The sequence below is a fragment of the Vanacampus margaritifer genome, chromosome 9 (genome assembly GCF_051991255.1).
Source record: "Vanacampus margaritifer isolate UIUO_Vmar chromosome 9, RoL_Vmar_1.0, whole genome shotgun sequence".
NCBI lineage: Eukaryota > Metazoa > Chordata > Actinopteri > Syngnathiformes > Syngnathidae > Vanacampus > Vanacampus margaritifer.
In genome coordinates this window covers 9,090,744-9,117,141 of record NC_135440.1, presented here as the reverse complement: position 1 = coordinate 9,117,141, position 26,398 = coordinate 9,090,744, and the positions used below count along the sequence as shown (strand labels likewise).

At 40.2% G+C, this 26,398-nt stretch overlaps 2 protein-coding genes across 10 annotated transcripts in view; one reads left to right on the top strand and one right to left on the bottom strand.

Annotated features, from left to right (window-relative positions):
- The first annotated feature begins 679 nt into the window (after positions 1 to 679).
- Positions 680 to 7,505, top strand: sqlea (squalene epoxidase a). Its single transcript, XM_077575845.1, has 11 exons — positions 680 to 1,162; positions 2,128 to 2,392; positions 3,763 to 3,940; positions 4,017 to 4,113; positions 4,191 to 4,304; positions 4,422 to 4,593; positions 5,687 to 5,782; positions 5,900 to 6,042; positions 6,129 to 6,225; positions 6,312 to 6,399; positions 7,064 to 7,505. Exons 1-11 carry the CDS (start codon positions 884 to 886, stop codon positions 7,254 to 7,256), a joined length of 1,722 nt encoding a protein of 573 aa, XP_077431971.1. The 5' UTR covers positions 680 to 883; the 3' UTR covers positions 7,257 to 7,505.
- A 338-nt stretch (positions 7,506 to 7,843) lies between these two features.
- oxr1a (oxidation resistance 1a) overlaps positions 7,844 to 26,398 on the bottom strand; it is a 163,966-nt gene continuing 145,411 nt past the window's right edge. For 8 of the 9 annotated variants that reach the window (XM_077575837.1, XM_077575836.1, XM_077575835.1 and 5 more), the window contains 9 exons: positions 25,622 to 26,283; positions 23,375 to 23,534; positions 21,949 to 22,114; positions 15,987 to 16,067; positions 15,230 to 15,355; positions 11,652 to 11,804; positions 11,471 to 11,566; positions 9,621 to 9,694; positions 7,844 to 9,533 (listed from right to left, as the gene is read on the bottom strand). In XM_077575837.1, coding sequence (XP_077431963.1) covers positions 9,398 to 9,533; positions 9,621 to 9,694; positions 11,471 to 11,566; positions 11,652 to 11,804; positions 15,230 to 15,355; positions 15,987 to 16,067; positions 21,949 to 22,114; positions 23,375 to 23,534; positions 25,622 to 26,283 — 1,654 coding nt within the window. In that variant the 3' untranslated portion in view covers positions 7,844 to 9,397. The remainder of the gene's footprint in view (positions 9,534 to 9,620; positions 9,695 to 11,470; positions 11,567 to 11,651; positions 11,805 to 15,229; positions 15,356 to 15,986; positions 16,068 to 21,948; positions 22,115 to 23,374; positions 23,535 to 25,621; positions 26,284 to 26,398) is intronic. The other variant, XM_077575839.1, reaches the window with a different exon arrangement.

Below are 26,398 nucleotides of genomic sequence, written 5' to 3'. Positions count from 1 at the left end.
AGCAGCAATCACCTAGTTTCATGACTGTGAATGTTGTGTTTTCTTTCTTCATCTGAATGCAATATGTGGATTTATTGTATAAATTAATGAATTTAAGACGATCTGACAAAATTCAAATGAAATTGACACGCTGTACATACCTTCTAATTTTGAGCTTTTGAGCCAAATCAATGCCATTTGCTTGTTGTAATGACCTCAAAATAAACTTCTGTCATTTTTTAACTATGAATCCAATAATATACCGTACCTATAGAACAACTCAAACATGTATTGCCCCATCTCAGGGGACCATTTTTTTTGTCCTTGTTCCATTGTACTGAAACTGGACTGGGTAGAGGAGTGATATATGCAATATATTTTAAGTTAATATTTTGCAGTTCAACGCAAATGGCACCCATTCCTATCGATCCAATCTCCTCTGCAGTTAACTTCCAACACTTTTGAGTCTCTCTGGTAGTTTGCTGAAGTAGTGAACGTCCAACGTGCACCTTTCTGACATCACATCATACTACTCGCCCTGGCAGTCGGCTATCCAATCAGAGTGCTCACTTTCCCCCCTGCATTCCAATCAGCACATAGCGTGAGCTCTGCTCACCGGTGCGTCTCATCTGATTGGAGGGCTGGGAGAGTTTTGTGGAAGTAGCCAATCCGAAGAGGCAGCGTCTCTCTCGTTGTCATCCTGATATTCAGCATCCCTCGATTCGACAAACTAACGAATTAAGATGAGTTAAGGAAAGTGAGGATTTAAGTTTGAGCACCTTGATTCAACAATGGGTGAAGATTAATTCGTCACGGCCCCAATATATATATATTTTTATCAAATCGTTTCTTAATATATATATATTTTTTTGTTTGTTTATATTTATTTATTTTTAACTTCGAGATGTGGACTTTTTTGGGACTAGCCAGCTTCACGTATCTGTACAAAAAGTCCGGAGCTGTTTGGACGTTGGCTCAGAGAGAGCTTCTGACAGCCCTCGTCTTATTTCTGTCCATTGGACTGCTGTTGTCTTATTTCAGATACTTCCACGGCCACAAGCTCAGAATCTCTCAGGTGTTAAGTTCACCTTTGAGCCTCTTGTCTATCTTGCCTGTCGTCAACCGTCTCATCCCGAAAAGTTCATCACAGACCAGTCCGAATGCGGCCAACATGTGTCACAAGGTAAGGATGTATCATGTACCCGTAGAGGAATGTTCACGTGTTCAAAATTTGTTTTATGTCGCACTACAAAGGATTTTGAGGTTGTTTATGTCTATGGGTGCAGATATAACGTTTATTTCTAAAGTACAAACTTCATCTAAATATAAAAGTGATGTAGCTATCTGGACAAAAGAGCACCTTTGATCACTGAGAAATATACAGAGCTCAGAGACACTCCAACGTCATTTCATCAGCTCTAGCCTGGTATAAAACCACGATTTATTTAAAACAATTATTATTTATTCTTTTATGGGAAATGAATGGTGATCATGCAGATTTAACAGATGTTTCTGTGTGAAATTGTACTCCACCTTGGACACTTTTGGACGGTTCATAAAAACACTGTGTGTCGTTTCTTTAAATCACCGGCCACTTTTTATTTTGTGGCTTGTGAAAACTACAATTTGTCTGTAACCTAATATAAGGATTATTTCATGTTATAGTATGATGTAGTGATTATTGGGTATGTAAAGAACTATGAATATTAAGTAAGGGGTTACAAATGTAATTGGCAGCCTAGCCACACACCTTGACTTTAAACAAATGCAGTACAGCTTCTGGCTAGCAGATATGATAGCCATTTCTTAAAATAAAAAGTTCCTATTGCACTTATCCTGTCCATTTCCTAAAAAGAAGACAAAACTATTGATGGTGAACTTTCCTAAAGAAATCACATTGGAGCTGTAGATTATTCATTTTAAATGTCCTTAAATCTGTTGCTATTGGCACAAAACATATGTACCTTTTAAGGTACACACGGAATCATAATTTCTGGTATACCATTACACCTCTAACAATTATGCGTTTATGTTTTTACACCATTGCAACCAGTCAACATATGTGGCCCACTATTGTACTGGTACAACTCTAGCATCAGTCTTTACCATTTGTTGTTACTGTATGTCTCTATCTCATTTCCCTGCTAGAGCCCAAGAAGAAGGCAACAAGTGGCTAGTGCATCTTCCACATCCACCTCACAAGTTGGCTCGTCCGCCGGGCTCGGGACAGATGCTGAGCCAGATGTGCTGATAGTCGGGGCCGGCGTCCTGGGATCGGCAATGGCGGCCGTACTGGCGCGGGACGGTCGACGGGTGACGGTGGTGGAGAGGGACCTGAAGGAGCCCGACAGGATCGTGGGCGAGCTGCTGCAACCTGGAGGCTATCGAGCTCTCAGAGAGCTTGGCCTGGAAGGTCAGTGACTTCCAAGTGCTTGATACCGAGCGTGAGCCCAAGCTAACCATTCTAACTTTATTCATTGAATTTTTTTGCAGTATACACTGAACTCAGCTGATAACTGGTCATTTGTCATTTGCACGCATTATGTTATTGTGTAAAGGGTCTTCATATCTTTTAACATTTTTGCAAGATATGGAACACCAGCTTATTGGGAAAAAAAGTAGGACTGGAGCGAAAGCTTTAAAAACACATTTTGCCACTTGCTGTCAACTAATAATAACATCACAGTTGATCAGAGATCAGATAATGACCAATTACGGCTCACCTGTTTTCTGGGTGTGGTCATGTGACGTTTGCAAATTGAGCTATGATTGGTCGGTACCTGGGCCCTCAGCATAGGTGATGTCATTTTCAGCAAGTGGCAATTTTATTTTTATTTTTTTTTAAACTCACTCATTTACTACCATTGACGGCTATAGACGTAAAAAAATAATTTGAAATATATTTATTAGTTTAACATTTTTTCCACTTTTGTTAAGAGTATGAAAACCTAGATTTTTTTTATTGTACCTTTAGAACAGATATACAATTTGTGATTAATCGTGAGTTAACTAGTGAAGTCATGCGATTCAATTACGATAATTTTTTTTTGAATCGCGTCAGGCAATTACATTTTTTAATTGTAATTAATTGCATGACTTCAATAGTTAACTCATGATTAATGTACAATATTTTTTCCTAGGTTTTCATACTCTTGTTAAGAAAAGTGGGGAAAAAATGTTAAACTAATAGAAATAGTTCAAATGAATTTTTGACGTCTATAACCGTCAATGGCAGTGAATGAGTTAGGGTTATTTTACATTTTGAAAATTCCTAAATGAGTCAAGTATCCCTTTAGCCATGTTTGTTGGTGTAAACGTGACAAAGTGGACCTCACAAGAATTTTAAGGCAGTAGAGTCATTTATTATCTAAAAATACATTGCCATCATTTTCTGAGGTTAAACTTTCAGTTGATGGGTTAACTATGACCTGCACATAACATAATTGATTTGACTTGCCTGAACTGTCCTTGTGGCGAAGTAATCTGGTTCTGGTCGTTTTCCTCCACACAAAGTAAAAGAGGGAATAGCAAGAGGAAGTAAAATAATAACAAGGAAATGTAAAAAAAAAAGTATCCAATCACAGATGACATTACGGAAGGTGGGGCAACTACAGTAAACATTCTAACCATTAAAACTGGTACAAAAGAATGTAAAAACATGCCACGAGGATGATTTTGAATTATTATTCTAAGGACCAGTTCCTATACATATTATATTTATTAATAACAATCAACCATTTACCTATTGCTCATTTCATAATGCATTATTTATCCCCCCATCAGTTTCTGTGGAGGGTCTCGACGCCCATCTGGTGAATGGTTATGTGATCCATGACATGGAGAGCAGCACAGAGGTGGAGATCCCCTACCCTCAAGAAGAGGACAACGTCCAGTGCGGACGTGCGTTCCATCATGGCCGATTCATCATGGGCCTGCGGAAGGCCGCCCAGGCTGAGCCCAAGTACGTATTGACAGGAGACTCCTCAGCAAAATGCAAACGTCAGCAATTCAATCATTTGTGCATTTGCGCCCCCTAGTGTCACCTTTATAGAAGGCACCGTGACCAGTTTGGAGGAGGAGGCTGGCTGTGTCACTGGAATTCAGTACAAAGATAAAGACAGCGGGGACATGAAGGTGAAAAAGGGAAATTGTATGACCTTCACGTATTTTTGAAATGTGAGTGTGAACTTGCTGATGAGGATGTCTTACAGGAAGTGCATGCAGCCTTGACGGTGGTGGCTGACGGATGTTTCTCCAAATTCAGGAAGACTCTGGTGTCTGGGAAAGCTCACATTTCTTCTCACTTTGTTGGATGCCTCATGAAGGTGCAGTTCTCTGATAGCCTCGCCAGAACACACGCACACACACAGCAACATGAACATGTGACTGTGACGCACCCCCACCCCACTTCATTTATCTAACAATTGGCTTGTACTTGCTAGGACTGCCCCCAGTTTAAAGCCAACCATGCGGAATTGGTGCTGGCCGACCCCAGCCCGGTGCTCGTCTATCAGATTTCCTCCAGCCACACCCGAGTGCTTGTGGATATAAGGGGGGAGATGCCGCGCAACCTTCCGCAGTATTTGGCCGAGAAAGTATACCCTCAACTGCCAGGTAATGGCGAAACATACGCCTCTTTACACAAGATCAAATGCCGGATAAAAGGAAAATCCACACTAACATTGAATCATCAGTGACACACTTCCTCAAAGTAGTTTGACCTTTGATTGAAAAGACGCAATAGCAACATACTACAACAAAACTGCTGAAAATCTTTAGCACTTACGTAGTCTAATTCATTAACAAAAATACCCCAAAAAAATCTGCTTAGTTTTAGTTTACTTACACATTCTAGAAACTAAAATTCATCTGCAAATAATATAGTGTTTTGATACTGCAGCAAAAATCATTCATATATGTAAGAAACAATAGTGGCCCTAAAACGTAACCTTGTAGTACCCCACATTGTATCATATGCCTCTCAGAAGTAAATATTTACCAAACTACTTCAAGCGTGGCCATAAAATCAATATCTATGCATTTAGTAGTAAAATGTCATGATTGGACAGCATGAAAATGCTTTTGAAAGATCCAAAATAAAGCACATGCAATTTTTTCTTCTTCTCTAAAGCAGTATAAATCTGGTCAACCAAGTGTAAGAGGGCCACGTGGGCAGAATGATTTTTGCGGAATCCATACTGCTGTTCATAAAGTCATTAATTCATCGACACCAACTCCTGTGAATTTCCACAGGTCAAGTCCGTATGAACTCCCTACACCGTGTGAACATGTGCCTCAGGGATGGGTTTGAATCTATCTATCTATCTATCCATCCATCCATCCACCCTTTTAACTAATTAATTGCATAATTTTCCATAATTAATCCTATTTTTCTACTTTTGTTTCAACTTGAACTGCCAGGAATTTCATTTTTGTGTCCTAACCTGATCTGACACAAAGCCGACATAATGATTGTGAAGGGAATATGCGTTTATGACTTTTTGCGCTGGAAGGCACATTCAAAGCTTTTTATCTGAAATATCAAAGGTGCACTCTTAAAAGCCGCGCTAATCTTCAGGGGTCCATCTGAAAAGTTGCCGTCGGTCACATTGACGTATTGATCAGGCACTTGTATACATTCGGCGCATGCACTCAACTTTGTGGCAAGCTGGCTGACTGATGTCTGTTCCCCTCGGCCTCTCTTTAGCGCATTTAAAAGAAGCTTTCATGGAGGCGCTACAGAACGATCGTGTCAGGTCGATGCCCGCCAGCTTCCTCCCTCCCTCTCCTGTCAACAAGCCAGGTAGCGACTCGCATGGAAGCTGTTCATGACTGACACACAGTACTGTAGTACTTTTCCCCGATTGTTGCTAGGCAGAGTTCATATGACTTCAATTTGCTGCATTTTGAATTTTTGCAGGCGTGTTGCTCCTGGGCGACGCTTACAACATGAGGCACCCCCTGACCGGAGGAGGGATGAGCGTCGCGCTGAATGACGTGCGCATCTGGAGGAGCCTGCTGCGGAACATTCCGGACCTGTACGACGACAGAGCCCTGCTGCAGGTGACAGCAGACGCCACAGCCCACAATTGCCAAGCAGCATTTATTTATTTTTTTGGTTTAACCCCAAGTCAATTGCCACCTAATAGGCAAAGAAAAAATTCCACTGGGAGCGCAAGTCATCACATTCTTTTGTGGTGAACGTGTTGGCCCAGGCCCTGTACGAGCTGTTTGCAGCCACAGATGGTGAGCGTCTGGACCGGACAAACATTGTTATGAGCTTGCAAATATATGCAAAGAAACTATTTGTCATTTTGCTGTGTTTTGATCAGAGTCACTGCAGGAGCTGAGGAAAGCCTGCTTTCAGTATTTCAAACTTGGAGGAGAGTGCATCGCTGGACCAATTGGACTTCTCTCAGTGTATGTACACAAAGATGACTTCATATTAGGGGTGTCAAAATTAGTGCATTCATTTTGAGTTCATTTGAAGTTCCTTTAACGCCACTCATTTTTTTAACGCGTGATTTTAATTTCATTTAATAATTAATTAATACATGTAATAACAATGCATATATTTGTGGAGACTGGGGTCAAGTTGTATTTAATCATTTTAAAAATGTGCAGAATTTCACTCGCTCCTTCATGTTAGATAGGTGGCTCTTAATATGAAAAGAAAAATGCACTGAGCTATCACCAACGTCTTACAACTTGCAACTATGCCATCTAGTGGCAGAAAAATGACAACACAAATCAATATCACACTCGTTTTTTACAGTGCATTTTTTAAATTTTAACTCAATTTTATGAATTATGAAATGACTATTAATGACTAAAATATGCAGTCATATTTCTATTAGTTTAACGTTTTCCCCCACTTTTATTTTAACAAGAGTATGAAAACTTAAAAAACATTTTAATTGTACATTTAGAAGATATAACATTTGCGATTAGTCACGAGTTAACTATTGAAGTCATATGATTAATTAGGATAAAAAAAAATTAATCGCCTGACACCCTTACTTTATATTATATTTCCACGCTGTTGCATATTCATCAATGAATCATTACATCATTGATTTTCCAGCTTGTCACCCAAACCAATGATCCTGATTGGGCATTTCTTCGCTGTGGCCTTGTACGCCATCTACTTCAACTTCAAGAGTGAGTCTTGGAGGAGCAAGCACAGAGCTTTATGTAAAAGTGGCGCGATCCTCTTCCGAGCCTGCACCGTCATGTTCCCCCTCATCTACTCGGAGCTCAAGCACCTGGTGTACTAAAGGACCCCTCCGTTGGTGCAGAGACAAGACCCAGTGGCGATAATGAGCAAAACGTTCCAAAAAATGTGGTGCTCACCACACAGCTTTACATTGGACACTTTCAGTTTGTGAATGTTAGGAACATAATGATGTTGCCTTAAAGACCACATTACGTTTGTTGTGCCTCCCCATTGGTCACGTGCACAAGCCAATGGACAAAAATATCCTGAACATTTTTCCCTCTGAAATTAAAGTCACTTCCTAAGCATAGAGTGATAGCCTGTACTCTTTTGGTAGTACATCAGCTATTTCATCATCTGATTGTAGAACACTATAAAGTAATAATTTCTTGAAAATGTAATACAATTTGCACTTTACTCAAATGACATGTAATACTATATTACATTGTTGGGGATTTATTAACCAAACCCCCCCCTAACTCTGATTTAAATGGCAGTGTTTGGAGTTATTTGACACATTTTTTATTTTTTAGTATAGTTTTGTTTTTTATAGGGTGCTACAGGTCTAAAATATTCAAAGGGTGATTAAAACAGGCCAACAAATAAATGCACAAAAACATGCCAAGAAAGATGACGAATGTTAACATGTCCCTGGTTATAACCATTAATTTATTACCTTTATTCATTTATACATCACTGATACATGGTATTCAGGTGAAATCATTGGAAGAATGACCCATATGATTCTTTGTGACTCTCCACAAGGACACAAATACTGGTGCGGAAGACCAGAGAGGGGTGGTGGTGGTGGTGGTGGGGAGAAGGGTCCTTGGGTGAGGTTTAGGCAGCATCCCAGGTCCGTTTGCCAGCATACCTACCTGTCTGAGACTCACCTGGCCCACATTCCACCCCATTTCCGACCTCAGAGTGGCCCTCCTTTTCGACACATAGCATTAGGGCATAATTGATTGATATTGGTAGCAGCAAGCTTCCTACTAACAGTTAACATGGTATGAATCTAAAGCAAAAAGTACTGTACAGCTACTGCTAATAGAATCTAAGAACCTGGCCTTGACCATTTACACCAGATTAAAGTGCTAGAAGCAAACCCACCAATCCACACTTGGTCATATAGATTTACTGTATATAGCATCATTTACAGGGTAATATACATGATATTGTAACAGCTGAAATGTCAGCACAAATAGATCACTGTCACACTTAACAGCAAAATATATATGATTATATACATCCCTATATAATCATACATAGTGATATATAATTGTCATATATGCATGTAAAACAGTTGAGCACGTCTCAGGCTTTGTGTATCAAGACGTAAAAGCTTTACACGTTCCTCTCTTGAAAGCGCCGCGGGTGGCGGCCAAAGGGCCGAGGCGGGCCCCGGCGTGGTTATCTGAGGTCACAGGACAGTTATTTGCATATTCCACAAAATCTATTGCAACACATTACTGTCTACTAACAGTACAGCCGGTGTTTGCTGGACTCACACGTACACCCACTGAACAGAACGTTACGACGATGGCTGATCTGGTTATAGCTATGTGCTTTCAGATGGTGCGCTAGGACAGTGAACGACAGGAGGACTACCACACACGATATACTCCATTAGTTTAGCCTCAAGAGGACGACCTGGAATTGGGCTGTGGGAGGGAAAACTCAATGGAACAAAATAAGCCAGCCAAATCTCTCATCTCAAACGTCGCCTACCTCTCCCTTTCCGTTTGCCCACAATGATCACTTGCTTTGGACAACCATGGATAGGAATGTGTTTCTCTTTGTTCCTTATTCACTCCCTGACGTGAGTAACGTCCAACTGCATGGACAAAAGGTAAGTGGCTGCTGGGGGGGACACCTGTCTAGACCAGTCGGGCGGCACAGTCCCCGTCCTGACCCCTTTACATCAACTCCCCACTGCGATTGCCACCGCTGGACTCTCCCCCTACGCTCCGAGGCCATAACAAGATACACACAAAAGGTCGTTTTTCCACAACAAAAAAAGAAGCTCCAGAGTAACTGCAGTAGTAACGCACAACAAGCATCCGATAGCGGGCTTCCGACCTGGGAAGCCCCGCTGATGTGCAGTTGGGGTGGGGACGTTGCCATTGTTCCAAGGAGGACGGCTCCTCAATCTGCCTCAATGCAGGACTTGTCTGTTTCCCCCGTGGCGCGCCCACATTGTTACTCAAAAGCCCAGATCTCTATGTCCTGCACATAGAAATCCTCCTTTTTCGACAGCATGGGGTTCCCGAACGTTTTGCACGAGTGACTCCTGCCGTGGTAAAGGTCACCGTCCAGCCACAGGCCGAACTCGCCGCTAGGAGAGAAGAAGATTAAGTGGCGTGGTGCAAATGTTTGCCACTGCTCACAGCACTTTCTTGAAGGAAAGGGGAGGGGGGCTCACCTTCCACCTCCGAAAGCTAAGGAGTCCATATCTCCCTTGATGAAAAACATGTTGTCCCCCGTCCATTTGAACACCTGTTGGACACACAATGGTGCCTGGATCAGATGATATTGCATGACATATCCTTGTTGACATTGTTTTCTTTGCAATGCTCATGAACCCAACGACAACGTACGTGCCACCTGAATAAACATCAGATCTCACAGACAATAATATTGAACAAACTCACAGCTTACTAAAGTTAGATGATTTAATTGCAGCAATTTGTCTGTTTCTTCAAAGTCTCGTTTGTCCAAAGACGTGGTCACGTCCGTCAGTGACTACATAGAAAACATTATTTTATCTAGATATTTATCAGCTATGAATAAATACACAGATGGAAGTCTGTTGATCCAGGCCAGTTTGTGCTTCTCAATCTGTGTATTTTTTTGGGAGGCTTCCATGAATCCATATCTATATTACATTTACTAGCATCAACTATAACCACACTTAAAGATGTAACCTCAATGTCGTGTCCTGTATGTATTTCGTCAGCTTTTTCTCAACCATAATGACGAAAACATCAACAAAAATATACATCTTGGTGTGTAGTGCTGCCTTGGCCTCACCCATCCTAATTATTACTATTACGCTATCGATTATTATGAACAATCATAATTCATAATTAGGGTTGGGAATCTATGGGTACCCCACGATTGGATTTGATTCAGAGGATTCGATTTGATTCCGATTCGGATGCATCGCTACGTTGGTTTACATTTTATAGTCCATGTAAAACACTGCTATCTTTTTAAAACAATTGCAGAACTCAAGGAAGAGAAAGGATTTATATTTCACACTGACTTTTATTAAAGTAGCAAGACAATCTGGTTTACAATAGTGTCAACACACATTTTAAAAAGTGCCAATGGCAGCATTTGCTGTAACTTTTCCTATAACAATACATTTACAACAAGAAAAAAACAACACACATTTAAATGCATCAGTCTGATTTAGCACAACCTGCATTTTAATACAGGGAGTCCTCGAGTTACAGCCGAGTTCCGTTCCTACGCTGGCGACGTAAACCGAATTTAGACATAAGTCGGATTTCACAGTTAAAGTCGATCTTTACATCAAAATACATCATACTGTAATTTTAAAAAACATATTTGTGCCACCCGGAAGACGCTGCAACCGATATTTTGTATTTCCGCACGGACATTAATTGCTGACGGAGGGGAAAGCAGAGCTAATGGAAACTTTAACGGAAATGTGACGCGCCTGATGGCGAGCCGACCTGCTCGGTGGACGTCCGTTGAACGACGACACAACTTTAAATGAAAAAGAAGGTGCTACGGACGAGGCGCCGTAAAGTCAAAACGCCGTAGGTCGCGTACGTCGTAACTCGAGGACTCGCTGTACTTGAAAGTTCCAGCAGACAACTGTGGCTTTCAGTTTTTTATTTAAACTTTTTAAAAAATCCATTTTTAATACCTCTGAATCGATTCAGAATCTTTTTAGTACGACGATTGACGTATAAAAAAACACCAAAGATTACCGTTCCCCAACCCTAGTCACAATTGCAATGTTAATATTAAAATAGCTGTTAATCCCTGTAAATATTTTAAAATGTGAACAATAAAACACCCTCTTAAAAATGATGCACAAAAAGAAAAATCCAGCCCTGCTAAATGCTAAATGTTGCTAGTCTGGTAGGCAGGTGAGCAGTGGATGCATCAACTCTTCATCTTCTAAATGCTTATATATATATTTTTTTTACATCCGCGACTTACACACAACACTTTTGATGATAAAATCTTCAGCCAATTTGAATGTTAGAAAGTCTGCAATCAATGGCGAGCGCGTACCTCAAACTCTGGATTGAAGGTGAAGAGGAAGGTCTCTCCTGTGCCATAAAAGCCATCGCTGACTTTAAAGGGCTCTGATGCGAGGGCGCCAAAAACCTGGAGCGAAACGGAAAAAGACACAAGACTCAGGGGCTCCAGTTATGTAGCAGTGTAGAAAAGCGGTGTTGATGTCACGGCGTACCTGTCCGTCACTATCCTTAATGACCATGAGCACTGGGGTGTCCTGTCCCTGCATGGCTCTGTACAGCGTCTTGATGCTCATGCCATGTTTGGACGTGCCAAAGGCAAGCGTCCACGGGTAACCGATGGTCCGCGGCGGCAAATTCCTTGCAAGCTGCGTGACGGAAAAGAGGAGGCACACAAAAGGGAATGAAAAGCCTAAAAAGGCCACGGCGACCGACGCTCAATTACATCTGCAGCGACCTTTTAACACCATCTGCCATTTCAAGAAGAGTAACGTGGCTGCAAACAGGCAGCCGTGTCCCCGGGGAAAGAGAAGTGGAGCGCCACGAGAGCGCTTGCTGCTGACGCTCGGAAGGCTTAACAACAACTTTGCTAACTGCACGGGAATAGCAGCTTTCTTTTTGAAGATCAGCTAAAAATGCACTTTTTACCGTCTGGTACAAGTGCTCCAAACATTGTGTTGACCGTTGATCAGTCTGTGGCTGCTTCTTGTCGGTTCAGCAGATTCTGCTGTAATGAGCGGCCTGAAAACGATGCCACGAGCAGATGAGGCTCCACTTGGCTCGCCTCTGCGCTGCCTGAGTTATGTTCTCGGGGCGATTACGGGAAGTCGCATATTGGCAATCTATCGGTCAACGCGCCGACTGGGACCCATTTGAAGGCGCGCGAGTGTGTGTAAAAGCAAAAGGCCTGCGGGGGCCTACAACACACATGCGGCAACACGAAGGGTTGGTGACCCAGATTCGTGCATCTCAACCAGGTACCCTGCTTTCTGCTGCTGATGTTGACGTTTACATTTTCACCATTCTGCAAGTGCTCACAACTCAACCATTTTGTTATTTAATAACAAAATTCCAAACAAATCAACAGCAACATTTTTTTTTTTTTTTACATCTCCAAAATATCATAGCACGGATTAAGCATTGGGTCACATTGCTCTGATGTCAAACCTATGCTGCTCACTACGACGGCATATTAGGGCCACATATAAGGGGTAATATTACAAGAAGAAAACTCGCAAATTTGCGAGAAAAAAACTTGAGGGAAAAAAACCCTAGCAAATTTAGCGTAGCTATAGTCTAATATGAGGATTCCTTGGTGGTTAATGGGACACTGTTTATAAAATGAAAAGGCAGGATGGAGACAGATTTATTCTTAATTTAATCTTTACTCGTCAATACACGGCAGCTAGAGCGACAACACTTCCTGATTCCTTACTAGCTGACTAACACTAACCAATCAGAAGCTCGCATACTTTAGGTAAATGCAAGTGAGTGCAGCTGATTTGCCACAACTTAATTACTTGTACCCCCCAAAAAAATCCCAAAATGTATGAATGTGTAAATAAAAATTCTGGAAACATAAATGTTCAAGTAAATATTAATTTTAACAAATTAATTTATATGCTTGATCCTCAGGGTGTGGACCTTTGCAAAGCGAGAGGTCTTTGTCGCTGGCCATACCTAACGCTTCAAACATGAGATGGTTAATCTCTGCTAAAGCAATTACTATCTCCTTATTTGAAAAGCTGACCGAAAAGTATTGGCACAAGCATCAGAGTAGTACGCTACTTGTATTTCTCGTAATTTTCTGACTTTTTTTTCCTCTCGCAAATTAGCCACTTTATACATTTTCAAATTTGCGAGTTTTTTCCCCTCGGAATATTGCCTCGGCCTCTAACAAAATATATCTATATATCTGTGGCCCTAATACGCCATCGTAGCTCACAGATTATGGTCCTCAATTTTTGTTTTTTTTATCTACGCTCTGGTGCAGCATGTCTCAGCATTCACACATTTTGAGCCGTCTGTCAACTATCATGTCGGAGGGAATTGCCACTTCAGCAGTGTTGTTATTGTTGTCAAACTGTCTTCTCTCTTTCTGTACTTGGGCAGGGCAGTCATCAGGTCACCTAAATGTTCACTGTTGAATCGACGCTGCTTACAATAATTTGGCACCAGCATGCACTGAACACAAAGCAGTTGTGCAGAGGGCAGGTGTGTCATTGTTTATTTCCTGACTCACAAGAAAGGGTAGAAGGTTTAAAGTGCATTTATGTTCATGAATTTTTCTACAAACCCCAATTTATTTCCAGTCAGGAAGTTGTGTAAAACACAAATAAAAACAGAAAACAATTATTTGCACATCATTTTAAACCTATATCGAATTGAATACACCACAAATGATTTAATTAACATATCGTCGCTGTCCTGTGAAAAATACCTATGTACACTTTTGTCTTTTATTTTATTTATTTATTTACATTTATGGGATGAAACTGTCTGGAGCAGGGATAGGGAACCCTGGTGCTTGAGAGCCACTGTCCTGATTGTTTTCCATGTCTCCCTCCACCAACACACCTAATTCATGAACACGATCGTTATCAGGCTTCTAAAGAACTTGCCGATTAGATGATAATTTGAGACAACTGTGTTGGAGGAGGGAGACATGGAAAACAATCAGGACAGTGGCTCTAAAGAACCAGGGTTCCCTATCCCTGCTCCAGACAGGTGAACAGGTTAATTAGAAACAGGTGAGTTTCAATACTCATGATTGGGTATAAATGGAGCATCCCTGAAAGTAGCTGATAAGCAACTATGGGATGAAGTTCGCTACTTTAGGAACAGCTGCATGAGCTGCAGTTTAAGAATAGTTCTCAGCATACAATTGCAAGGAATTTCGGGATATCATATACATATCTGGTATCTTCAAAATATTCAAAGAATCTGGAGAAATCCCTGCACATTAGTGACAAGGCCAAAAAACAACATTGCATGCCCGTGTACTTAGAAGTCCCTCAGGCGGCACTGCATTAAAAACCGGCATCGTGTAAAGCATATTGTCACATGGGCTCAGGAACATTTCAGAAAAGCATTTTCAGTTAACACTGTTCATCACTGCATTTCCGAATGAAATTTAAAACTCTACCATGCAAAGCGAAAGCCTTATATCAACAACACCCAGAAATGTCGCTTCTCTTGGCCCAAGTTCATATGAGATAGACAAAATATAATGACGTCCACGCAACGTTTTTTTCAGGGACGTTCCTACTCAATTCAGCAAGACAAAGGTGGGCCAAATTCTGCAAGTGTTGTAGTAACAGCATGGCTTCGTAGTAAGAGTACTAGACTATCTTGCCAGCAGTCCAGACCTGTCTCCCACTGAAAATGTGTGGCCCATTGTGAAGTGCAAAATTCAATAATGGACTGCTGAGTAATTCAAGCTGTACATCAAGCAATAGGAAAGAATTCCACATACAAAGAACGATTCAACAATTAGTGTGCTCAGTTGGGGACATGCCCCTGTCCCAGCTTGTTGCAGACATTGTTATTTGCAAAACAACAGACTTGATCAGTTTTGAACATTAAATATATGTTGTAGTGTATTCAATTAAATATAGCTGGGAAAGGATTTGCAAACATTGCATTGCATTAATTGCCTAATTGCGTTTCCATTCATTCCTATGTGAAAAATAGCTTACAAACCCAAAGAAAACTGTCTCTCTCAGAAGAAATTAACTTTGCTCACAGTTATGAGCTGAAGTTTGTGTACGTGAAGCTGCAGCAGGCACTATACCTTCTCAATTTGATCGGCTTCCAGGAGATCGCTTGGCTCTTTGAGGTTTGGTTTGAATGTTTCGGGCTCCAATTCAGTTTTGATGGACGTGTCATGCTTGGAGTTCACCTCCTCTTTGGTAGTGATCTACAACAACAACCACCAGTCAGCGCATTGCACATCACCAACAAGGACCTTCCCAGATTTCAGAGAGTACGGATGAGAGAGCACCACATTTACTTCAGCTACAGCTACGTTGACTAGGAGGTAATCTAGACGAGTTAGGAAGAGCTCATTTGTGCATCCAACACAGCTTTCCATTGGAATTTCCTTGACCACACTTATTTGTGTGCGTGTCGAATATAAAACGCACAGCTAAAATATGCATATTTAACAAAAATACGCTAGTAATTACTAGCGTGTACGCAGACTGCTTGGACACATTAAGAAGGAAAGCCTGCCACGAGAAGATAAGAACAAAACCTTCACAGTCAAAACAAGCCAACTTCTCTGTGCTCAAGTGATAAATGTTTTCAGTCAACTGCTCGGGAAATTATTTCATACGTGGTTTGAATAAGTTTTATGCACTTCAGAAAATATTTTTTTAATCAAAGCAGTGTGACACAATTTGGTTTGCAAATGTATTTGTGTGCAACAGCGACAACTGCTGAAGTGTGCAGTCTGCTGGAGCTTAAAAGAGACTGTGTTGGCAGGGACGGCAGCAGGGCTGGCCACATTATAGCGTGGGCGGGCGGGCAGACAGAGCTGGTCTGGGCACCTGAAGTCTTTTGCAGAGCGAGCGCAGATCTTCGCTGTTTAGAGCATCGATCCGACGGTGGTACTCCGTCATAGAGACTACCTGGTAGTACAAAGACAGGAACAGGTGCAACATAAAACGCTGCCAGGTCTATTGCTGGCAATGACGAAAAGGTTACTGAAGTCCAATATGTGCAAGAAGCACTGCGATGCAACAGGTCTGGACTTGATTGGGGAAATTTTCTCGATCCATTTTGCATGTTTGTGTAATACGTTTCAAAGGATCAATTTGGGATGTTTTTAAAATAGTTAAATGGTTATTCAAACTACTGCTCTAACAAAACAATGGAAAGACAAGCTACTCCAACTTGACAACCAATGCGAAGAAACAACTGCTCCACTTGAAAAAGAAATATAATCTGTTTAAGGGTGCAATTACACTTCAGCTTTAAATTGCCAATATCGTTTGAATGCAATTTACTTCACTGTCTGCTGTTATTTAAGACCCATTTTCATGTGATCCATATGCAATTTCAATATGCTTCAAAACTACAAAGTACTGAATACCTGAAATAAACCATGTACTCCCAGACGAGTAGCAGGAAGTCTAAAGGGCTGGCTGAATAATAGAGTTTGAGTATTTCACAGGGTGATTTTTTTTTTAATTGACTCTCGTAGTTCAAAACATGTCCCTGCTTACTTTTACTGTTTGCACAAACAACATGGCTTCAAAAACGGAAGCTAGTTCATCACAAAAGCTGAGCCAGTCCACTTTATTTCTTTTTAGAAAAGCAGTAAGAAAATTTTAATTCACACTAAGAAAACCCTAACCAGACAAGATGAGCAGAAAAGCGCATAGAAAAGAACTAGCCAATCACAGAGTTACAAAGTAATTGCGCTGAACACTGTCAAAAGTACGGTTCACATTTTATGTTGAAAAATTGGTCATTTATTGACATTGGAAGATTTAATCTGCTGTATGAGATTCCAAGCCGGCATTATTTTGTTGAGGTTGCCTGGCCTCCCCTGTACAACTAACATGGGAAAAGACCACGACAGAGCTTTTTATAATATAAAATTTGAATAATATATATTCCCAAAACTTTTGTGACCTATATAACTTGTATATAACTTTTAGACAGATTTTGAGATTTGAGATTTGCCACCCAGTCATAACTGAGAACAGGATCTGCAGTGTAAACGAGGCTTTAAATATATGTTTGGTTTGTTTTTTTGCGAACAAAACATTAAAAATCTAATGTGCAATTTTCCAACACGTTACTGACCAGACAATAATTTGGTCTGCACCAACAGACAAAACCTTAGTCTTGGAACAAAAGCATTCTATGTCTGACTGATTTTATCCTCATAAGCCCCTAACCATTAAAGCACACAATCCAGAGTTCAGACAGATCAACATGGTGACCTTCTAAGCATGGCTTCATTCCAACTAAGTTACACCCCATGTGGCCAACTCGGACACACAGTTTCTGTTCTGCCAACAGCACAACCAGAAGCAGAAACGGGCTAAAATGTCTACTCTCACAGCATGATAAAACTTTATTTGGTGTATTGCAGAAATACAAACACTGTCACAGATATTGCTTCTAGTTCCTTATAGAACCTGCTAATGTTTGTTGCACAGGAGTAATTTCTTTGCTGGTGACAAGCTCTCTCTTGACAGATGCCAATAATGCCGTTAAGTGAGTTAATCACCATTCTCATAAAAATGCATCTGAGCCTCACTTCATATCTAGCTGAAGGCACTTTAGTCATCTTGTCAACAGTCTATCACCCGGGTCCAATTTACCTCGAGTTAATTATCTTTACACAGTTCCACCATTTAATAAAGACAGCCAAGTGCATGCAACAATAACTTAACTATGTCTTTCTCTGATGATACATTTTCCTAGAGTTAGGCCAAATCCTTGTTCCACAAGATATTGAACATATCTTAATTCTTTAAAAACAAAAACGTGGCTCACAAACTAAATAAGACCGGCATACAGTGAACACGCTACAGATATAGCTTCGGCGTGACGTGTTGCACATCGGGACATGGCCGCGGCCACCATGCTAGAAGTCTACGCATTGTCTCTCCTCAAGACGACAGGAAAACAACAACAAAATGTGGGCGGTGAATGTGCAAAAACTTAGCCAATACTAAATTCTATCTTGGATCACAATGTACAGTCTCAACACAGATTGGCTGTTCACAATGCAGCTTTGAGTTAAAAATTTCAAACGCAAGGGAATGGGCAAACACCGTAAGCGAATTTGCGGGTGCCTGACCCCAATTGTGTTGCGTCATCGGCACCTCCTGGCATGGATGAGCGCCTATCAGCGCAAACTTCACTGACTTTATATGTAATCAAGAAATGCTCAACTCGTGTTCGGTCTGTTTTTTGTTACACTGCAGCAAAAGGAAGACCATTAATATGAAGTAAATGACAAAGTGGACAATACCATTTATTAAATGTCCCCACATAAAGTAAAAAGTCCACACTAGGTAAGCTTCAACGTTTAGCAACGTTACAAAATGCATGTTACCTCGTACATACTTAACATATATAAATTTTTAATGTTTACATTTAAGGTCAGACTTCTTCAGAGACAGTACAGGGCTCGACACTGCGACCAATTCACCTCCAAATGCGGCCAACTGTCGAGCCTGTGCTGGTAAAAATTTAATCCAGTCGCAAGACGCTACTACATGTTTTAATGAGCGGTGCAACGGCTCATCATTGAGCCGTAATCCGTATACAGTACATCAAGCGGCAAGACATTGACGTCGGTGCAATTGCCTTGTTACTTGTATTTTGAAATTGATCCATGCAGCACGTGGAAGGCGTCGTGGCTCAAAGCCGCCAGCTTGACTCATCGTCACGTGGCTGTCGGATTCCATCATGAACACAATGTCACCTCAAAATTATGTTTAATTGCCAATTAAGGACGCTAAGAAAGTTAATTAGTCTGTCATTGCATGATACAGCGCAAGTCTCAGGCGTTAATAACTAGCCACGGGGGTGTAAACATTGACAGCGAGCCGCGAGTTGCATTCAAATATTGTCAGACATTTCAAACTCAGACAGAAAAAAAGCTTATCAATGCATTAACCGTTAATAATTGCAAATATCTAAACAATATCGGCTTTCTATCAATCTATAAAAGCTGGCATACATTAAGAAGAATGATGGGTGTGAAATCACCTTTTATTTTTTATTATTTACTTAATTATAATCAATGTTCCAATTAGTCACTTCTGTTTACAATACATACCTAATCATCTACTAGGCTTCCATCCTCCATTCTAGTTGATGGTATGTCACTGAATCAAAATAAAGAATAAATCTGCCTTTCTTACATATAATTCTTATAACAGTTATCATCAAAAATAGGAGCACCTTTACAGTCCCCTTTAAACAAAAGTTTTCGGAACAATTGCAGTACCGACCTATGCTAATTTTTGTTAGTCCATCTATGGCGTTCTGCATTATGTGAACATTTTGGTCTTTGAATATACTATGCCTAACTGTATTTTGTTTAGTGTGTCAGTTTTAAAGGAAGTGTGAGTGACAGACAGCTCAAAGCATGCACCGGTTGCCTGTTATGGAAGGGACAGTGTGAGAACAGGTGCTAAGAAATATTTTAAATGTATGTAATTAGGAGGGATAAAATGTACATAGACTCTCTGTATCGCAGATTTGTATCTATCGTGCGTCTGTTTGGAACATATTCCCTGTGTTCAACAGGGGTTCAACTGTAATTTTATATTTTCAGGCAGAAAAATATTTTTAAATATTGAATAGCAATTGACCAGCTCTGTAAAAATATATTCGTTCCAGAGACATCTAACGTAATTCTTATCTCTAAAACCCATTCATTTATTTCCACTATTAAAAACAAACTTTTTATGTATTCACCAATCACTTCTGAAATGAATAGTGCTTAAAAGATCTCTTGAACATGTATTAACAGAGGAAATAAATACTGATGAAAAAACCCTGACGCAGAAAAAAGGTTGATAATACCATAAGAAAAATGTCACTTAAGGTGAAGGTAAAACAAAAGAAATTAAGAAGATTTTGTTTCAGCAGCTTCCACAACGGCTTCGGCACACAACAACAACAACAACACCGATTGATTCACTAACATAATACATCACAGTTAACTTAAGGAATATAATGCACAACTAAACTAGAATCCGATAACCACAATTGTTCGGTTGACACCCATACAGGTTTGTTTACACGCCGGCTGAGTCAAAGTTTAGCCTCGTGTAACTCTGTTAACCTGTCCCGACGACGCCAATTTGTACTTTTTACAATCCATAATACTGTGCAGTAAACTCCATATTCAACTATATGTTAAGAGCTCATCGAATGTCTTTAGCTGCCATTCTCACGCTGCATGCATGAGCATTTGAGGAAATGACAAAAACAACTTCCAAGCTACCGGCAACATCGTAGTTAAATGGCATCATTACGTCAGAGGTGTCAGCTTGCTCAACAAACTTTGACAGCTCTCGCGTCTGGATTCGCTGTGATAACTGGACCGATAATACGGCCCCGAAACACGAGCGAACACTTTTTCTATAAAAGTAACACAATAAACCGGCTAATTTGCGAGCAGGCTAATTAGCTTCGCTAGCAAGCTAGCATGACTATCGAACCACAACAACATCGTAAGTACGATTGTAGAGCGCATATACATGAGGTAAAAACAAGGAACATACACATGTATATTTCGGTGCCAGACGTTTCTCTTGGCCCTTCACCCTCCTAGAAAACATGTCTTGCTTCCAGGGCGAGGTTGAAAACACAAAGTCACATCACAGATCATTTAACTCCCCGTGTGGATAGTTGAATACCCCAGAGAAGCATTGAGGGGTTGTGCCCTGGCAACCTTACTGTCTGCACTGAAATAGATTTTTTTTTTATGAAGGTGTCCTCACGCAATACTACTAGAGTGACATCGCTGAAAGCCAATTAAAACATGGGATAAAAATAGAACATGCACCCCATTGGTTAAAAATATTGTAACCCTGTCTAAATACTGGAAAAATTAAAGCTACAGTAACACCAGTATGTCAGCCAGGTTGCCGTATACCGGATTGTAATAGTCTCAGCGTTTTGTTGTAAAACAACAAATGCATAGAAACGATGTTGACAAAATTGCTGTTCTAGCACATCAGTTAAAATCAAGTTAAGTCAAATCAAGTTACTATTCCCTAATATTCAGTCCCTCTGGGCCTGCCTGCCTGTCAATATTTACAGTATTAAAATAGAACAACCACAATCAAGTTAGGCTGTAATTTCCATTTAAAGTTTTACAAGATTTAAAAAGATTAAAAGACAAACCCCTATTTGTTTCCTAGCAACATTTCCACATTAAGAAATTTTATACTTTGATAAAATTAGGAAACCAAAAAGTAGAACTCATGGCCTTTAGAGCACATGAAGTTTTTACACTGCATTTTTGGAAATAATGCATAATCGTGCATTTAGCAAAAATAGATTGCTGAATGCTGACCAACAATAGCAAATGTCACACAACATGTAATGACTCTACAATACACTGAGAATCGTAAACAATTGCACAAACATGCAAAACACTTTGGTTGGAAGTTCAGAATGTGTGATTCCAAGCAAAGCAAGTATTCACATGGCATACATAAAATACATGTGATTTAAAGTCCACATAAAAATTACAATCAAATCAACGAATGACGTGGTTCACACAAAAGCAAAATACAGAAGCAGTTTACAAAACTATACATTTACATTGAGCATCGCATAATGAAAGCAAACTAACTCAAGTGTGCACATTTAATTTGACACACAATGTAGTTTACAGTACAACACATGATTCTGGTTTCACAGATAGATGGATTAATACATAATGAAGAACTGATTAATCCATGTCTGTGAGTCAATTAAACACAAAAAGCACACATGAGGCAAAGTTAGCTGGGAAGACCCTACCTCCCATTCTTTGACATTGAGGTCAGTGATGGGCTCGTTCACAGCACTTTCTGACACCTCATACTTCTTGACAACCATAAATCCAGGTTCTTGTCCCATCCCTCGGACACCCTCACCATACATATCTGGACTCCACTGCATGAAGAACACATAAAGGTGGTCTGACCTAGGAGGAGCAAATGCAGAAAATATATTACACAGGCAATTTGTTTCTCTAAACACCTACACATTAGAACAAATAGTATCTCTCATCGATTAGTTACTCGAACATTTTAGCTGCATGATAAATACGTAGCAGAGTTTTATTTAAAAAAAAAAGTTATTTATTATTATTATTTTTTTTTTACATCAAAACGTGTGTGCCATAAAATTATTATTATTGTTATTATTATTATTAATATTTTTAAATATCAAAACATGTGTGCCACAATTATTAGCACTCCTGATGTTAACATTTGTACAAACAAAACAGCTCAATTCTGTCTCTGGTGAACCATGTCTACAATTTTCAGTATGACAGTGTGCTTCTGCAATACAAAATATGAAAAAAATATTTGCTGGTATGATTTATGGGAGTGCTAACGGTCGTGGTGGCCAAAACATGCCTAATTAACATTAAACTGCAGTAATAAAGTAACCACCAGAGGGTGCTGGAACTGCACAAATGGAATACTACCTTGCCTTTTTAACAAATCTATCTGCTACAGTTACAGTGTATTCAGCGTCTTTGTAGTGCATGGCTCCTTCATAACCTCACATTTTCCTTACACCATTGCAAAGTTATTTAAAGACACATCATATTCCTTGCTTCCCATCTAGGAGCAGAACAAGACTTGGCTAGACTTTGTGAGTTCCTAATCAAAAAGTGTGTGCTTATTCCCGCACTCAACATGTTGCATAACTGAGAAAGCAGTAAATGGAATCACGGCTAACTAAAAAAATGACACGGATGCTTGTCTGATTCAAATGTGATTACTGGTGGAAAAGAACAGCGTGTCATTACTCAAGAAAGAAAAAGTATGACAAGCTCCAACTGCTGGTTCACAGATACAGCTTTTGCAGTTTTTATTTCAGACTTTTTTTTTTTAAAAGATTTTTTTCTATTATACTGTGTTTCTGGCAGAACACACGTCTGAATGTATTTAAATGAAACTAATCGATTAGTGTTCAGTGAAGTAACCCTTATCAGAGGTTTTGATAATCTTTAAAAAACTTTTTTTAGACACATTTTAATGAGTGTCAATTCTACGCAGATTTTTTATATCTGCGGCCAGTCCCTTATCACCACTTTTGCATTTAAAATCTGCTCCATACAGCTTAGCACAAAACATGTATAACAATTAATTTCTAAATGAACAAAGATGTATATCTGTGTACTTCTAAACTATCTTGTGGTTTATGCATCATATGTTGCAGAGTGACTGACCTTTCCTGTGGGACAGCAAACCAGTACTCGTGCTTCTTTCCCTGTTGGGCATACTGTTGCATGGATGCGCTGGCATTGGAAACAAATGTCTTCTTCATAGGCTTTCCCACCCGCAGACAAAGGAACTTGTGTGAGTGGCTCTTCCTTCTCTCTGCAGATCCTAAACGAGGAAGAGAACGTCAAACGAAAAGAAAAATGGGATTTTTTTTTTAACAACTAATTTTACATTATATATGATGTAATAATGGCCACTACATATGACATTGGTCATTCTGTGTCAGAAACTCAATGACCAAAATAAAGGACTAGCACACACTTTAAAGTAGCACAGTCTTGTGTTGATATATATATATATATATATATATATATATATATATATATATTAAAAAACAATCGGCATAAGGCATCATCATTTCTGTACAGCTTGTTTTCTGAGAGTGCTGCTATTACTTGTGTGGGCTGCTGAGCGCAGAAATGGAGGTATATGTCCTAAAATCGTTAACTGCTTTTGCAGTATAATTGCCAGGCAGAGTGAAAATGAAAAAAAAAACCTCCCCGCCACGTTTAGTTTTTCTTCGTGAGGAAAAATGTGTGAAAATTATTGTTTAGCAGAGTCCAGCTAAAGTGGATAAAATGAGTCACTGTGAAGCTGTGTTCCTACCTTGCATACATCATCTGTGATTTGATCACAAGCGGTCATCTTGAGGTACACCACTTCACAGCTGGCATCAGAATGCACCCTCACATTGAGTTTGTATCTCACAAACACCAAACGTACTGTTGAATTACCCAGGTTGGATGCACAACAAACCTTTAGCTACAGTATGTCTCTTTAAATCAAAAAGGGCCGATCCATGCAATCTGATGCAATAACCCAAACAGCTACAAGAAGCCAGAAGCGACACAAAAGCTGCATTCTTCCCTCGCTAATCCCTCGTGCTCTGGTAGTGCCTGTCACCTACTATCATGACTGGGCAGTGGTTCAAATTGATCTGGGCGCCAAGTCAAACTTCTGTGAATAGCTAAAGGTCATATCAATTTTGTTTATAAGAATGCACTTTGTTTCACATGATTTAGCTTGTCAAACCAAGACCAACAGGTGCATACATTAAGAGTTAGAAGCCCATCTTTACCAAGTTATCATCTCCAGTCACTGAGCACTTAAAGCAATTAAAGGGATGCTTGACTTATTGAGCCATTTTCAGCAGTAAAAAGTTAATATTTTGTCCAGAATGAATTTGATAACTTCATTATTTTATTATATTATTCACTTCCAGCCATTTTCACTGAAGCAACTCCCTTCGCTCCTGGCTGTTTTACAGGATTTTGACAGATTTTGCAAGGCCCACAGAACATTGTGATCTATTGCTATAAAAACATGGAACCTACCAAAAGAAAGATTAGAGTCTCTTCTTTCATCAGGAAAAAGTATATTCCTATCTGCTTCTGTTTTGCAGCAATTAGCATTAGAACTTAGCTAAGTTTCATCATTATTCACAAAACAGTGGGGAAAAGAGCTTTTTGCAACATGGCCCTGGTTGATCACTTATACTCTGCTGCCAACTATTGGACGTTTTTGTAATAACTACCATTGCTTTAAGTGTTCCTCTTTAGTTCAGAGGCTGCATCAAAACCTTCTGCATGCTCTAGCATTAAAAACAAACAAACATAAAAAACGTATAAATACATTTTTGGGACCATAATAATATTTAAAATAGAACGTATTTATTAATTTTTGGGAGCAAATGAGTTAAAAACAAATTTTTTCACTTGCTGTCGACTGAAGATGACATAACCTGTGCTGAGGAAGTGGGTAATGACCAATCATGGCTCACATGTTTTCTGTGTTTGGTCAGCAAACTGAGCCATGATTGGTTGTTACCCACTTCCTCAGCACAGGTTATGTCATCCTCAGTTGACAGCAAGTGGCAACATTTGTATTTTAAGGTGTTAATTGTACATGAAAAATAATGAAGTTAACAAATTCATTGGACAAAATGTTAACTTTTTGCTGCTGAGAATGTCTCAATGAGTCAAGTATCCCTTTAAAACAGAAAAATAAGAGTCCCTATTGCTGATCAGGAAAAAAAAAATGCATTCAAAACATCTTCACACATTTTGATTAAACAGATTATAATTAACTGCCCACGTAAGACTAGGGCCCTAAAAAGTCAAGAATTTACTTATATACTTAACCAAAGATTGCATTTTGAAAAAAAATAAATAAATCAAAACAAATCTGTTTACCCTGTGAATTTTGAGTGTTGCCTTTTTGCCCTTCTACATCATCTTTCTCCACTGCCCCTTGTTGCATAGAGTCTGTTATGGAGACTTCAGTCCCCTCGTTGGCATCCTCAAGTGGAGTGGCTGTGACAGAAAGGGCGTCTGTAGCAAGTGGGGTGGCTGCGCTTTGGGACCCTGGACAAGAGGTGGTGCTGCTGCTGCTGCTGGGGCGCTCAACCTGGCTAGTGATGGTGCTGGTCGTGGGTGTGCTTGGTGGCTTCTCTTTACTGTGTTGCTTGGATCCCAACGGGGACTGAATATTCTCTTCTGTGGCAGTGTCTGCAGGATTGTCCACTACTGTGGCGGAGGCCTTCTCCTCTGGAGGCTCTTCAGGTTGGCTGACTGAACTATGGGCCTGCGAGCTAGTGGGCTCCTCCTGGGTCACGGTTTTTACGGACTCTGTAGAGGCGCAAGAGGACTTGTCCAGACAGACATCCTCGCTGGACGCTTGCTCTTCCTCTCTTATGGGGGACAGCTCAGACTCCGTGAAGACATCTTCTGAAATTGAGCCCTCTGTGCTGCGTGGGGCAGTGCTGCCACTGTCATTGGCCCCTGGCTCCCTTACGAGCTGTTCTGGGTCCTTCTGCTGGGAAGGATGTCTCTCAGATGGCAGAGGCTCCAGGTCACTGGAAAGATAAACAGTGAGAAATGACACACCAGAATTTCTATCCATTATCAACAAATTCTAATGCCCATAGGACTTTCTTTTTTCTACCCCACGTTCTGCCACAGTGCACTGAC

What these genes read in the sequence shown, in the direction of transcription:
- sqlea (XM_077575845.1), top strand. Translation starts at nt 884, where the DNA reads ATGTGGACTTTTTTGGGACTAGCCAGCTTCACGTATCTGTACAAAAAG. An exon ending in TTGTTGGATGCCTCATGAAG is followed by an intron (nt 4,305 to 4,421) that starts GTGCAGTTCTCT and finishes TGTACTTGCTAG; the next exon opens with GACTGCCCCCAGTTTAAAGC. An exon ending in GCTGTTTGCAGCCACAGATG is followed by an intron (nt 6,226 to 6,311) that starts GTGAGCGTCTGG and finishes TGTTTTGATCAG; the next exon opens with AGTCACTGCAGGAGCTGAGG.